The sequence below is a fragment of the Thamnophis sirtalis genome, unplaced genomic scaffold (assembly GCF_051295495.1).
Source record: "Thamnophis sirtalis isolate CommonGarterSnake01/CBP01778 unplaced genomic scaffold, rThaSir2_p1.2 scaffold_1, whole genome shotgun sequence".
Taxonomy (NCBI): Eukaryota; Metazoa; Chordata; class Lepidosauria; order Squamata; family Natricidae; genus Thamnophis; species Thamnophis sirtalis.
In genome coordinates, this window is record NW_028261381.1 from 23,153,348 (window position 1) to 23,169,882 (window position 16,535).

The 16,535-nt window shown below is 40.7% G+C and overlaps 1 protein-coding gene across 2 annotated transcripts in view; it reads right to left on the bottom strand.

The window, feature by feature from the left end:
- Positions 1-1,072: 1,072 nt before the first annotated feature.
- RAPGEF4 (Rap guanine nucleotide exchange factor 4) overlaps positions 1,073-16,535 on the bottom strand; it is a 190,658-nt gene continuing 175,195 nt past the window's right edge. For both annotated transcript variants that reach the window (XM_087709067.1, XM_087709077.1), the window contains 6 exons: positions 13,182-13,272; positions 10,927-10,977; positions 10,292-10,379; positions 9,553-9,617; positions 3,534-3,588; positions 1,073-2,329 (listed from right to left, as the gene is read on the bottom strand). In XM_087709067.1, the coding sequence (XP_087565193.1) occupies positions 2,202-2,329; positions 3,534-3,588; positions 9,553-9,617; positions 10,292-10,379; positions 10,927-10,977; positions 13,182-13,272 (478 nt within the window). In that variant the 3' untranslated portion in view covers positions 1,073-2,201. The remainder of the gene's footprint in view (positions 2,330-3,533; positions 3,589-9,552; positions 9,618-10,291; positions 10,380-10,926; positions 10,978-13,181; positions 13,273-16,535) is intronic.

Below are 16,535 nucleotides of genomic sequence, written 5' to 3' on the forward strand. Positions count from 1 at the left end.
CCAGCTCCGTCTTCTCAACTATTCCCTAAAAATGCTGCTTGCACAGTGAAACCCTAACAAACTTGACATTTTATTCCAACTGGAGGGGGTTGTCTGCAAATGTGATCTTAACTGGGCATAAAAAAAAGAAAAAAAGGAAGTTGTCTGCCCCTTTCCTTTAAGAACACCATTAATAAAAGAAAAAAAAAATACGATGCACCGGTTTATCTGAAATCAAACTTTGTTCGGTCTTTCAGTAAAAGCCCTACTAATTCTTGCCTATATCACCTGATTTTGTTCAATGTTTTTAAAAAATGACATCCCTTTCTAGTTTTCTATTCAATTTTTTGATTGATTATCAGATCAGTGTCAATTCCTAGCAACCATATAGATTTTCTCCATTATGATCTATCTGTAACTTGGTCTTCCTAAAGGTGCATTCACTGCAGTGGTGGGATTCAATTTTTTTTACTACCAGTTCTGTGGGCATGGCATGGGTTGGTGGGCGTGGCTTGGTGGGCATGGCAGGGGAAGGATACTGCAAAATCCCCATTCCCTCCCTATCAGCTGGGACTCGGGAGGCAGAGAATGGATGGGGAGTGGCCAGTCAGAGGTGGTATTTACCGGTTCTCTGAACTACTCAAAATTTCCGCTAACGGTTCACCAGAACTGGTCAGAACCTGCTGAATACCACCTCTGAGTCACTCCCACTATAATTGACTCCACCCACTTTGCTACCAGTCTTCTTCTGTTTCCTTTCTCAGAATCAGAGCCTCCTCCAGAGAGCTTCTGTCCACATTGCATAATGTGTCTGAAATATTATAATTCCAGCCAGGTCATTTGTACCTCAAGTGAGAACATTGAATCTCTCTTTAGATTTGTATTTTAAGTGAATTGGGCAGCCCATGATATAAACTAAATCAAATCCATTTGATTTTCTACAGTAACGGCTGAAGCCTGAATTTTGGGGTCAGTGAAAGTACTTACTACTAACAGCAAAGTCCAATGGCCAAAGATAGTACCTATGACAACAAATTAAAAAGGATTAAGACAAAAGTGCCACGTGTCCCCTTTTTAAATAAACAAGGAACGTATTTTATTTGGCAATTATATTTAATTAATGCATTTTATTTACATAAATCATAAACCATCTCCTTTTAGCATGAAATACAGACCAAATATAAACAGAAACCTGTACTTCAATTACATGCTAAACAAAATAGATAAAATATTTTTTTTAATGGGACAATGCCTAACACATAAAGAAATAAATTAACACTTGCATATACTGCCTGTTGAAAAGTGCATCATGATTCCTGAAAATTAGAAGATTTTTTTTGTAAAGTTTAGTCTAGAAATTCCACTTAAATCAGCCAATAGTGCAACTGAGATTAAAGATTTCCTCTAGCCAGGAAAATATTACCTTGAACAATTGTGCAGATTGTGCTCTTTTCGAATGTGTATCTTCCCACCTGCTTTCAATTCTGTTTTTCAAAACCACATTACTTTGGTTCTGACAATGGGTAAAATCCTGATTGGCAATTAAAAAGAACACACAAAAAAACCCATAGTGAAATCTACATGATAGATACCAACATATTAAGGACTCAGCCAGTCTTAGGGCTTCTGAAGTGGCCATAATGCTCAATTGCTGTAAGGCAAATGTGGTTAGAGTTGACTTTTAAAAAATATATTTCTCCTGCAGGGAAAAAAGGCTTTTAACTATTCTCTGAATATGAAAAACATGGTATAGGATGTTAACTGTATTTTTTTTTCTGCTACTAATGATTTTTGCTACTGAAACCATGTAAGCTGAGCATGCAAATCCATAGGGAATTTAATTTTGTAATGGACCAGACATTTAATTTCTTCTATTAGCCAAGGAACCCGTCCATACTTTTTTTTCTTAAATACTCATCTCGCCAGCTTTTGGAATTCTCTCCATTTTTAAATAAAGACTTCTATTATGTACAAAACTTTTTACATGAATGTAGAGTGTACAATCTTGGCAACCTCTTGGCTACAGATCATGTCCTCTTCATCAGCCAAACACCTCTGCAGTTTCCTGGGTGGTAGGAACATTGTGCATGAAAGACCAAAGATCTTACGGTAGAAGAATTCATTGTTGCTTCTCTCTGCGGTGGCAGTGCAGTAGCAAAAAGAGGGATTGTTCTTAGGAAGGACCTTATGTTGAAGAAAAGGGGGGGTATAATCCCCGGTGCTTAAGTACGCCGCGGCTCAAGACGGTGTGACATCTGCGATAAAGTCCTCTGGTTATCAATCACATTTAATTGACGGACATAACCCCGGAGATCCTGATGGTTCTTATTTGCTTGAGATGCATCAGGACCTGATGAAACAGGAACGAAGACCTATTGGTATGCTTAGTCAAAGTCAAACGTAAGCTGTTTACTACAGGTAGTCCTCGACTTCCAACCATTCATCTAGGGACGGCTCAAAGTTATGACGGCACTGAAAAATGTGACTTATGACAGTTTTTCACACTTACGACCTTTGCAGCAGGGGTGGGCTGCTGAGGCTTCGCAGGGATTCGGGAGGACCTCTAGCTAAATTTCTGTGCAGTTCGGAGAACCCCCAAATCCCATTCCTGGCTGGCCCCGCCCATCCCTCCCCTCCCAGGAGTCCCCACATGGACCATTTTGGATGCAGGTAAGTGCAAGGCAAGCGCAGAAACTCAGGGAGAGCGAAAAACGGGCCTACCGGAGATTTGGGAGGTTTTTGGCCTCTAGAGGGTTTCCAGAGCCTGGGAAGGCTGTTTTCACCCTCCCGGAGGCTCGAGGAAAGCCCCTGGAGGTTGGGGGGGGGCAAAAACAGCCCCCTCATGGTGCAGGAAGCTGACTAGGCCATGCCCACCCAGCAACTGGGCAGAGAACCCCTTGCTAAAATTTTTGAAGCCCACCCCTGCTTTGCAGCAGGAATCATGTGACTAAAATTCAGATGCTTGGCAACTAGTTCATATTTATGACCATTGCTGTGTCACGAGGCTGTGTGATCACTTTTTGTGATCTTCTGACAAGCAAAGTCAATGGAGAAGCAGATTCACTTAACAACTGGGTTACAAACTTATCAACGGCTATGATTCATCTAACAACTGTGGCAAGAAAGCTCGTAAATTAAGGCAAAACTTACTTAACAAATGTCTCACTTAAGTACAGAAACCTTGGGCTCAACTGTGGTCTTAAACTGAGAACTACCTATAAGTTACTATTTATCAGACTTATATTTCCACTGAGATTCAAGGCAGTGAGTTACTTTATCTTAAAATTACATTAAAAATTTACACATTTAACTTTATTTTGACTGATATTGGAGAATTATGCCTTATTATTTTATTAGCAGAGATAATATTTATGATCTGACAAAATGACCCCCATAATTTGAAAGCTACCTTCCTTTCTCTTCTAAAAACCTAGAAAAGCTGATTTCAGTAACATTTGATTCTACTTCTAGTTTTTACTCATTGTTTCCAATCTATGACACTATACACTGATGAAAAATTGTCATTACGACAACAGAAGTATTGCAATACTTACTGAAAGGCAGGCTCCGACAAAATCTCACTGTCTTAATAGTATTTGAAATCATGCGCTGAAAATAGAGAGGGGGAAAGTTATGAAAGGAAAAAAAATGAAGCATCAATTCTATGACATCCTGGATTCCTAAACTGGAGCTCATTGGCACCAATGTGTTTATGGACATTTCCACTGTTATCTATCACTCTCTTTGCTCCACTTGATACCTACCCAAAAGAAAAATCCCAAAGATTAAACTAGGGATAAACAATAAGAAATGTGGGGGACAACAAGCATGTACAAAAGCCATTTCGTATCTTGTATTCTTATACAACAATTTTGAAATTAGTCCAATTTCCCAAGGTAACTATTTTGAAAAGCACGTACTACATCTTTTCAAAAGTCCGTGTACCCATCACCAGCTCCAAATGTCTGGGAACTTTCCTTGATAAGGAAGACATTATTCATGGCAGATATCATTAATCTACGCTTTCTCTAATTGGTTCAGTTCTTTATGTGCAATTCTCTTAATGGGTCCATCATTCTTGAATGCATATACAGTATACAGTATGTAATATCCTCTTCTTAAGTGTTCTCTTCAGTGGTGAGTTTCAAATTTTTTAGAACCTCTTCTGTAGGTGTGGCCTGCTTTGTGGGAGTGGCTTGCTGGCCATGTGACCTGGTGGGAGTGGCTTGCAAGTCACGTCACTGGGTGGGCATGGCCAACTTGTAAAATGTGGTGAAGCTCACTTAACAACGCTCTTGCTTAGCAACCAAAATGTTGACTCAGAAACTCTGGCATTTGAAGCACGCAAGTCTTAAAGCTGTCAAATTACAAGACCCTTGCACCCCTAACACTTTAGAAAAAAAAACCCAGGGATGTTCAAACGTGACAGCTTTAAGACTTTAAGGTTTAGAGACGGGCAGGGCGATTGGTGAGCCAACCAATCAGTGAGCGGTGGGCAAGGCAAGCGTGGTGCGGACGGGCGGGGGAAGGGAACTGGAACTGGTTCTAAACGGCATGGTAGATTTGTGGAACCTCTTCTATAGAAGAGCTTAGAACTGGCAGGAACCCACTCCTGGTTCTCTTCATTCTAAATTCAAATTAGAATGCAGAATGCTGGTCAAAATTTATTTCTAGGAATATTTTTAAAATCCTTTGGATGGACCAGAGCAGGGGTCGGCAAAGTTAAACACTCAAAGAGCCATTTGGACCTGTTTCCCACAGAAAATAAACACCAGGAGCCACAAAGGTCCTAACCGGAAGCCTGCTATTCAATTCTGGAGCTGACCAGAAGTTCAGTTCCCCCACCATAAAGTCTCCTCCTAGTGTGGTGTACTTTTTCTCCTACCTGTCATAACCGAAAGCCCTATCAATTGTGGAGACAATTGGAAAACAGTCCCCTTGCCATAGAGTTTTTTCCTGGAGCACTGTGTTTCCCCCCCCCCCTCAGCGGAAGCTCCTCTCAAAATTGTGGTGCCAACAGGTGACAGAGCCGCAGCAGAGAGAGGAAAGAGCCACATGCGGCTCCAGAGCTGCAGTTTGCTGACCCCTGGACCAGAGCAAGTCCATTTTACCCAGCATTACCCTATAATGATAGATAAGCCAATGTTTCTGGGAATTCATAGGTATGAAAATAAAAGGTTTTGCTCTGTCCTAAACATTCGATGGCTAAGAAGAACAATATGGTGTTTGTAGTCCGTGAGCTGATCAGGTTGACCTACATGTAATGAGGCAATTCTTTTCAAAGCACAGGAAGGGACTAATTTAGGAGCACTCCACAGGCCATGCAATACTCATAATTTATTGGCAACAGTCTCTGCCACCCTTAGTAACTGATAGGCAAATATGCAGAATATCCTATGTCCCTGTTAGCGAAACTATGGCACGCGTGCTAGAGGTGGCATGCAGAGCCCTCTATGTGAGCACACGTGCTTTCGCCCCAGCACAGTATGCCATAGGGTGGGCGGGTGCTGGCAAGCCATGGGCTCTTTAGTCCCTCCGCTGCATCTCCTTGTGGGGTGGAGAGAGGGGGGGGAGGGAGGGGGGGAGGGGAGAGGGAGGGGGAGAGGGAGGGAAGGGGAGAGAGGGAGGGGGAAGGGAGAGAGAGAGAGAGAGAGAAAGTGTGTGAGAGAGAGACTCGATTTCCACAGAAAAGAAAACACTGGGAGCCAGGTAGGTGTGGCTGGAGTGTGTGTGTCATATGACTGGGTGAGAGTGAGTGACATTGAGTTGTCACTCAGGTTTCATGACTACCACCCAGGTTTCGTGGCTCCTGGTGTTTTCTTTTCTGTGGGAAATGGGTCCAAATAGCTCTTTGAGTGTTTAAGGTTGCAGACCACTGCCATAGGGTTTCCTGCCTGAGAAGAGGTTGGACTAGAAGACCTCCAAGATCTCTTACAACTCTGTAATTCTCACTATCATGGGCGATGTGCTCCCAAGTCAACACGTAATAATGGCAATTAATCATTTCTATGACCCCCCTCAGCAAAGCGACTAACGCTAACGCGCCACTTCTACGCTTGGTTGCCCCGCTCACCTCCTTTTCCCGGTTAAATTGCTGTTTTGGCACTTTGTGATAAATAATTGGGTTTTGGGTTGCAGTTTGTGCACGCAGTGTGTAAAAGGTTCACCATCAATGTCCTATGCTATCAAAGCAAAATGGGCATTCTTCCATGAATACCTTCAGTGAAATGCTTTCTTTATCTCAATACTGAACAGGTTTCTTATTCCCACCTTAGCCCAAGGCAGAGAGCCGAGGTGGCGCAGTGGCTAGAGTGCAGCACTGTAGGCTACTTCAGCTGACTGCAGTTCTGCAGTTCGGCTGTTCAAATCTCACCGGCTCAAGGTTGACTCAGTCTTCCATCCTTCCGAGGTGGGTAAAATGAGGACCCAGATTGTTGGGGGCAATATGCTGACTCTGTAAACCGCTTAGAGAGGGCTGAAAGCCCTATGAAGCGGTATATAAGTCTAACTGCTATTGCTATTGCTATAGTTCTGAAAACTATGCTGAATTCAAGTAAACATATGAACAACCTTCTTATAAGCATCTAATAGGAGGCAAATTGCTTTAAATCCAGATTTAGTTATCCTTGCGGTAAATCCATTTAAATCTATGGAATTTAAATGTATTGTCATTTCACTTGCCTTCCTCCTCAGTTAAGTTATCCTTAACATCAAGGAAGAATTTTGATAATTCCTTCCTATCAGTAAAGCAACTTAAGCAAAGGTTAACTTTAAGAAAGCCGAATTCACACATCTGTTGCACGCCATAACAAATAGAACGGTGCCTCTCAACTCTATTTTAATTATAAGGCTGCTTCTGAAACAGTAATTTGATGTTGCAGGGGTAGTTCTTGGTATTGATTTATACTGAAGTGATAGTGGGTCTTATGATATCTCATGCATATAAGGGACAAGATAATAATAATGGAGGGATTTCTGAAAGAGCAGACAAGTACAGCATTGTATATCCACTGAACATCCATTCACTTTTATGCAGTGTTTTTTGGAAGTCGTATGAGGGAAAACTGAAGATCTAGATTCCTCTAAAACAGAACGGATAGATTAAAGCCATGGTGACTCTGGGTTTCCTTCCCCCTCATCTCCTACATCTAGCCCTCCACCCACTGTTCCAGTCCAAATCTACAGCCTAGAATCATGGCAACAGGCCAGCCACATTACCTGCTAATCCGTTTCTGGACCAGGCTCCAATATTGTTATAAATATTCATACATATCATACAAAAACTGCTGTTTAAGTCACACTTTTTGCATAATCTCTTATGTTCCAAAAATGAACGCATGCTTGCCCCTTCCTTTCCCCCTATAAGGATCAGTATGTGAATTCCTTTTGTTCAGATCCATAAAGCCTGAACACTAATATGCGCACATTCGCTAATCCTCATTTCACACCTCAAGGATGAAGGGCCCCAGTATATAGGAGAACCAGCAGTTGGTGGCACCATTCTGAATTGCCAATCGGAGGAATTTCGGCACTAAAAATGCCCTGGGATGGCTTCTGGCTGTTTTCTGCAAAGGAGTATGGCACAGTTTTGGGGGAAGCCCTGAACTGAGACAAACCGTGTCAGCTGGAGAGCAATTTGGGGAACATTTGGGGAACAATTTGGAGAATATACTTCAGCTTCAACTGTAATAATACACGGGCAAACAATAGATACAAACTTAAAGTAAACCACTCCAAACTCAATTGCAGAAATTACGACTTCGGCAACAGAGTGGTCAATGCCTGGAATGCTCTACCTGACTCCATTGTTACAGCCTCAAACCCCCCATAGCTTCAACCTTAAACTGTTTACCGTGGACCTCACCCCATTTCTAAGAGGTCTGTAAAGGGGGCGTGCATAAGTGCACCAGCATGCCTAAAGTCCTTGTCCTACAGTCCCCATTTATTTGTACTCATTTCCTTTGTCCATGTCCATGTTTATACTTATACCTGTTGTCTTGTACATGTTTGACAAATCAAATCAATAAATAAATTTGTGCCCCTTTTCTGTCACCTCAAGATGTCCATCACGGTTCCAGCCATTTCTAAACATGTCGTTTCTCCTTTCATCTCTGCTGCTGCCTAGGGATATCTGGATTACCCAGTCCATTGAAGTGGCACAAATTTGAACTGCATTTATTTTCCCACTGGGTCAAAAAGATTTGTTGGTGTGCTTTTGCATATCTGTCAAGAATCACAAGAATCTCCTCTGCCTTAAAACGGCATCATTCTTCCTGCAGTGTCTGCCTTTGACAAGTATGGTCTTAAGTCAAAGAAAGCTTACAGTATTTAATCATTTGATCAATGGAAAACCACCTTATGATTTAAGTGCGGCAGAGTCTCCCAATATACAAACACACCATAGATGTAACACAATGCACAGGGCTGTCAAACCTGGAAGCCATCTTTTACACTGGGCCTTCAGGCCTGCCATATTTTCTACTGTGGGAAAATGGGAGGGGGGATTATATGGGGTATGGGTGATATATAGTCAAAATAACGTTCCTTTCTCAGAAAGTCAAGGACACCTTGCCCTGCAGCTGCGATGGTGTGACTGGGAGGCATCTCCAGTTTTGGATGGTGCCTGATTGGATCCTGTGATGGACATGTGGGTGCTGGGCAGGGACTTGGACTGTCATTTGGGTGGGAAAACCTGGAAACTTTCAGATTTGGGTTTTCCCAGATGTGCCAATATGACATCTTTAATAAAATGGAATTTTGAGGAAACTGAAGCATCGGACTTTGGGGGTGTTACTTGGAACCCTGACAAGGGCTTTGATACAAGACACACTAAAATAGAGGGCATCAGGTTTTGACATAAGAAATAATACAAGACATTGCGTAAAATCTAACCATGGTCAACAACAGCAATGCAGTAAACCTATGCCTGAATATTTTCAGACTATAATAGTGAAGATGAAAATTATTTTATGCGATACTCTCTCTCAAAATTTGCCATATAGGCTAATTTCAAAAAATTCTTCATTAACATTTAGTGAGATCTAGAATGTATTTTATGTCTTGAATTTAAAAAAAAAACAGTAATCGGAAAAAAATTTAGTCATCAGCATTATGAAGTGGTACAGCCTTGAACATTTGCTGCTTTTGAAAAGATGGAACCTACAACACTCTGGTTAAATCTTGGACACAAATTGGTGACAGAGGAAAATTAAGAGTGATGCCTAATCATGGAAGGGAAATTGCCTCGGCTTCATTCAATGAATAAAGCTAACCTGCAAGAGGAAATGAAGTGTCAAAAAGACATTATTCTGGATCCGTTGAACTAAAATTACTGGTTGATTGATAATGAGAAAGTTTTCTTGGCAATGGGATCTTTTTCAACTTTGAATTAATTTAACATCAGACAGCTTCTTGCTCCAATGCCTGCCCGCTAAGGCTCTTTTTCAACAGCAATAGAAACCCATTTCTATTTGCAACACATTCCAAAATCAAAGCTATTATTTTTCCATTGATTTCAGCACAATAAGGATGTCACTCATCAAAACATTTGCTTTGGGAATATGCATTACCTACCATTTTTTCAAAGTTCACCAGATTGTCAATAAAGGTCTTGTTACCTTCATACGTAAATGTCATGTCTGCAATATAAAAAAATCCATATAAACAGCAGAAATTTAATTTAGGGAATATATATTTAAAGTCACAACCCCTGGTATGCCCAAATATGGGAGGAAGATCACACTTCCATTCTCTGTCCTTCGGCTCGTCACAAGAGACCATCCAGACAGAAACCCAATATTTTTTACTGTTGCCTTTTTGTTACATTTGTTATATTTGTCGATTCCCAGCAAGGGTATGGCTAGCTGATGAGAGCTAAATAGCTTGAAATAGATCTATACTAGTCTCCCTTTATTTATTTATCAGCACAAATATAACATATATACATATATATACATATACATATACATATACATATACATATACATATACATATACATATACATATACACATACATACATACATCATACATACATACATACATACATATATATATGTGTGTGTGTGTGTGTGTGTGTGTGTGTGTGTGTGTGTGTTTGACCCTAATACACCTACTTGAAATATTTTCTTGTAAAAAACCAGTACTGTTTAACATATTTTCATAAATCCAATTTGCTAGATAAGTTAATGTTTAGATATATGGAGATATTTTTCCATCTTTATGAATTGGGAAACTACAGAGACAGGATCACATGTCTAATTTAAAATATCTCATTTTTAAAATTCATCTTTTCTTCCCCTTTTGCTTGTTACCTTTGATGAGTAGAGGCATAAAGGGAATAATAGGGGGTTCCAGTTTAGCTACTGTCAGTCTGTAGGCCCTATGGTTTCTTGAAGGGTCCTAAAAAAAAAAAAGACAGAAAGAGGTATTGGACAAATTCAAATACATGTAAATTGCAGCCACCTTTTCTAAAAGGAGGTTTAGATTCTGAAGTACGTTTTTTTTTATTTTAAAAAAAGGGCTAACTATCTACCTGCAGCAAAAGTGGCCCTGTGGGGGTAAAATGTAACATGCTTAATTCTCTGATTTTTTCCCCATTCTTCTTTGTGCATTTGCTGATTCATCTCCATAAGCTATAAAACTAGGGTTCTGTAAAAATAGCGCATGAACAAATTTAAAGTTGGTATATCTAAAGAAGATGAAGTTTTTTAGATTTCCCAGATCGGCTGCAAGTAGGACAGACATTTTCTCGGAACAGGTTCCCTGAGAGTGTAATTTATTAGTCATATATGCTTGTTTTATCAGCACTGTTAACGGGATCATAAATTCTTTAAAGTCACACAAGGACACATCAAATGTAGAAAGTAGAGGGATTTAGAATCAAGTCCGGAAATCAAATGTATCCAGAATGTGCCATGCATAGAATTAAATCTGTATTGCCATTTACCATTAAGCTTTCAAACTCTGCATAGATCTTCTTGAACTTGCTTGGAAGTTTCTGCCAAGTAAAAAACAAAGAAAACATGGAATCCTGTTTCAAATATAGATTGCTTGATTTTTCTGAAAGCACAAGGACAGTTCAGTTGCCGGTTCATATTGTCTATGCCGACACAGAAGCATACCGTCCACCAGGCCTGTTTGTAGGTGAGCAGAGCCACTCTGCCCATCTTCACATGAAGGAGCAGAGTGACTTGTTCCCAGTTCTCTAACAGGTCTGAGAGACTGAGACGGCAGAAAATCTTGTTCTTCCACCGCTCATTTACAACAAAGCAGCAGTGAAAAATACAGCAAGTTTCCTAGCAACCAGATTATAAATAGAGAACTCTGAAGCTTGGAGCAGATTTAGTTGCAGACCCCAAAATATCCTGGGAAATGGAGAGCGTTTTGCTCCTTAGTTCACAGAAGTTAAACAGCCGCAAAGGAAATTAAATTCCAGTCTGGATTTTCCCATCAGCCTTCTAAGGAAAGAGCCTCTTTTTTCCACATTCTTGTCGCTCCCATTTTTAACCACATCCCCACGTACAATAAATCTAGCAACATCGTTTCACAGATCTTCTTGGCAATGTTTAAAGGCCTACTGTTTACCACACGGTTGCACATGGTTCCTAGAGATGCTGCAGAGTGCAAGCCTAACTCACGTAATACTCAGATTTATGTTACTACCTAAATGGTGTCACTTTCCAATAATAAGTTCTACAGTAATGTAGAGCGACTAATTTGGAATATGGGATGAAAGTGCCAGCCAAGCAATCAGGAGAGTATGAATGCTAATCCTGACTTAAGTCAGAAGGTTTACTTTGGGTCTGGAATCATCTTTCAGCCCTAGAAAAACGGCAGGGACATGTCCTGACAGTCACCAGAAGTCAAGACTGACTCAAAGGCAATAAAAAACAATCACCACCACCATATAACACACCCACACTCATGTCCCATGCTGACAGAACAGTACTGAACAGCGTTCTAGCTATTTCTCTTGTTGGTTGATTATTTGCGATTAAGAAAATGGTTTCGAAGAAGTCATAGGAAAACAAGACAAGTTACCACTAAGTGGCATTGACACTTTCATGCTTGTCAGAATGTAAACCTCAAGGAGGGATGAAGGCAGTGGTGCAATTCAGCCGGCTCTATCCGGTTCGGGCGAACCGATAGTGGCGGCAGTGGGAAGCTCCGCCCACCCACCTGGATGTCATCACGTCTGGTTTTTGACGCTCTGCGCATGCGTGGAAGGTTCAGTTTTTGACACTTTGCGCATGCGCGCTCACATTTGCGAAGCAGTAACGAAGGTAAGTGAATACCGCCCCTGGATGAAGGGTTAAGGAAAGATAGATAAAGGAATCCATGCAGGTTTTACTCTGCTAGTCATAGCCGACTTTTGGGGGCGGTATTCATCTCTGTTCCTTTAAGCCATTGAGCCAATGCTGTCCGAAGACATTTCCATGGTCATGTGGCCAGCCTGAGACCACGTCACAGCGCATAGCATGCAGAGAAACACAGCATACTGTCACCTGCCCACCAAAGTGTTAACTATTTATCTACTTGCATTTACATACTTTCAAGCTGCTAGGTTAGCAGGAGCATGCAAGTTGGCCATGCTATAAATAAATGCCTAAGATTAATTAAGCTCCCTGAGAGGACTTTAGAACTAACTTCTAAAGAGACACACAGAGAACAGGAACAGCCCCACCTAGAAAGGAATTTAGATTCATTTTTACAAGGGACAGTCCTCTGCCTGGCCTCATGGAAATTTGTTTTTGATACTGAGGGGCTTGGCAAAGGCTGCCAATTTATGTGGGAGAAAAAGTCCAACATCTAACCCAGAAAAAGTCCCTGGATTTGAGATCTGAATAGGCTGGAGTGATTTTGATTTTTCCCCACTGAAACATCAGGACTCATGGTTAGGATGATCTTATACCAAAGGCACCTGCAGAGAAATCACTCTCAATGATGACAAATGTCATTCATTTGGATACGTGGGAAGAGAAGAATCATTTTGATGCTGTTTGAAACTGCAAATTAGATCTCTTGAATGATCCACTGAAAATATCCAAAGATCCACAAGCAGACTCAAAGCTACTGTACCTTTTCTCTAACACCGTAAGTATAAAGTACCTATCCTGCCAGCCTCGTCTCCTTTGCTATTCTAAAGAAACAGTAACACACAAGACAGATGAAGAAATTAAATCCTTGTAGAACTGCACTTACCTCCCAGGTCATTGTGAGGCGACTCACTGCAACGTTGCTTAGTCCCATAATCAAAGCAAGGAAAGAATTCAAGTTTTTATATTCCTTACAGCTGAAAGAAAAGAAGAACGCAATTTGAGAAAAGAAAGAATTTGATATGGAAAAAGATAATAGGAAGCTTTACTTCTGTTCTGCAAATGTGTTTGATTTGGGATTGTGTTCTTCTACATCTATCTTAATAATGTAAATACATAAACATACTTGAACTCAGTCTGAGAATATAAAGCACTTTTGTTATTGCAACTATAAATAGTTGTCATTGCAGTTTATTAAATTAGGTTGCAATTCCAAGCATATTTACACAGAAGCAAAGGCCGTTTGGAATTGCCAGGAAATAACAATTTAAATGAGACCTTTTGGTGTAAGCAAGTTCTTCAAATTAAACAGCCAGAAATCCTGAACGAAGAAAGGTTCTAGCAATGCAGACACATTTTTTATTTGTATTCTGATGATTTAGTCATTCTGTTTCAGTCAATAACGATCCTCCTGTTATATTATTAAAAACTCAGTCTAGAACTACCAATCACACAGATTCTCATTTGGGAAAAAAGGTTCTGTTTTCAATTAAGGATATTTTAGACAATAGCCTAATATGAACATTACTTTTTAGGTAGGGCGCTCATATCTCCCTGTCTGCATCAGAACTGGGATGGGTAATTTGTTGCACACGTTGTTTAGCAACACAATTTTTGTTTTGTTTCATTTTAATAAAGGTAGAAATGGATGCAGGATGATTTGGGAGTCAAACATTCCCCTTTCTGGCTTAAAATCAATCTCCACCCTCCTCAAGCATTTGAACCTTTGCTGCCAAATCTGGGCAAGTTTTGAAAATGTTTATGTATGGAAATAAAAATAGTTTGCCTCCAGAGGGGATGTCCCACTACTATTTTTATCCTCAAAAATCTAGAGAAGACCAATAATGGAGTATAAAAATAATTCACCCCTAGGATGTTGCCTTCCTTCCGGGACCTTCAACTACCTGCAGACCTATCACACCATCTCCCTCCAACCTCTTCCAATTTGTGCCAGGGGACTCCCAAGATAAACCCCATACCCCAAGCTCCTTTCTCTCAATGTTTAAGCACCTAGGCTAGGGTTCGGCAACATGACATGCTCTGGAGCCGCATGTGGCTCTTTCATCCCTCTACTGCAGCTCCCTGTCGCTCAAAATATGTGTCACAACTGCCAATATACAACACCCGCCAGCACATGATTTAGTGAGCTTTTCAACCCCCGGTAGGTTCTGTGGCTCCCGGTGTTTTCTTTTCTGTGGGAAACAGATCCAAAAGGCTCTCTGAGTGTTTAAGGTTGCCGACCCCTGATCTAGTCAGAGAGCAAACAGATTCCCAGAGTGGATTTCCTGTTCTCTCTCCTCATCTTCACTGCAGCTGCCTTAGCACTGTTGGAGTGCATTTAGCACAATGGGTCAGGATGTCACTTCCCTGAGGCATCTTGTTCGCACATCAGATGCTAGATTCCATTGGCTTTGAGTCTAATCCTGCAGGATTCTTCTTAACATCCCGAAGTGAACAAGCCTGTATTTTACTTGCTCCTTATCGCTTATATAGGACGCCACTGCTCCTCTAAGCTTAAGAGATTACATTTACTACATCAATCGCGTAGTAGAAAATAACCTTTACGATTTGAATATGAACAATGCAGGCCTAAATGAGAAAAGAGAAGGGGTTTGCCAGTGTACCTAGTCAACCTAATGAGCAAATGATGAGGGTCTTGAATATATTACCATGCTTTATGAAATAAGACAATCTTACAGCTGTGCAATTTACGAAAGAGTCATCCGATCAGGGCATTTAGATACCTAGATTGAGCCAAACCGGCTTGCCTGCGTGGTACAATCTCAGACTGGAGAAGCTGAAAAGGAGGTGAAGAAGAACCGATGGCTATGTCTCCTCACATTTAGGTAGGAGAGAGGCTGAAATGGCAGCCTATCAACTTTGGCCTTGTCTTTCCCTTCATCCCACTCTGTGAAAGAACCTAGGAGCTGACCCAGAACTCTAGGCATGTTCTTTTGTGAGTGCAGGAACTTCTGGGGGCAGAGCATTTGAGCTACTCAATTTGCCAAGGCAAATATATTTTTTTTAAAAACATAGAAGCAAACAGAAAGTTGAATTCCAAGACACCAACACAGACAGACTAACTATAGCTCATTGTCTCAATAATACTAATGTATTTTCTATTATTTTTTTCTTATTAAAACACACAGATATATCGGCAGATGGAAGTTGTACCAAACGGTTCAGTTGTATAACATTTTCTCCGCTAATTATTAAGAAAAGGAATTCACTTTTCTTCTTTTCTGTATACACTACTGCCCTCTACTGGATATAATAGAGAACCAAAAAAAATCAAGATGTATACAGTAAAAAAATATATTATATATTTTGTTTCTATTGTATTAGCTCTCCGTGCTGAGAAGGACTAAAGACACTTTCTGGCATGTTGGATATGTATTCATTATGTATAGATTTGGACAGAATTGAGAGCCAGCCTGCCACAATTACGATCAACACATGAACCAATGAAACTAACGTCCAATTGAGAATTTAGAAACTTGCCTTTTGTGATTTACTTAAACCACTGTTAATTTAAATTTAAAAGGACATGTGCCGCTATACATATTCCATCCCAAATTATTAAGATAACTAAGGCCAAGCTAATGACTAGTGCAATTTTTCTCAATCTTTCCAACGTTAAGTTGTGTGGACTTCAACACCCACCAGGCTTCCATTTCTATGTATACAGCCTGACAAATTCTGGGAGTTGGTCCACACATCTTAAAGTTGCAGAGGTTGAGACACGCTGTACCCCTGCAACCTTCCTCATCTTAATATCTCCAGATGTGTTCTCCCACTGATCATCAATCCAAGTCCCTTAAATTGTTAGCTATGGATAATGAGATGTGTAGCCCAATTCATCTAGAACACGGGTATCAAACGTGCCACATCACATTATGGTCACATGATGTATTGCGAATTTCCCCCCCCCCTTTGCTAAACCGGGTGTGGGCGTGGCCAGTATGTGACACATCCAGCCAGTGGGCCACGAGTTTGACACCCCTTGTATCTAGAAGATACAAGGTTGAGAAGAGTGTTCTAGAACATTTAGATATATAAAATTGAAGCACAGAGTTGTGTAAAACATTTGTGTAATAAAATAAAAGAGCCGAGGTGGCGCAGTGGTTAGAGTGCTGTACTGCAGCAACTTCAGCTGACTGTTATCTGAAGTTCGGCGGTTCAAATCTCACTGACTCAGCCTTCCATCCTTCCGAGGTGGGTAAAATGAGGACTCAGACTG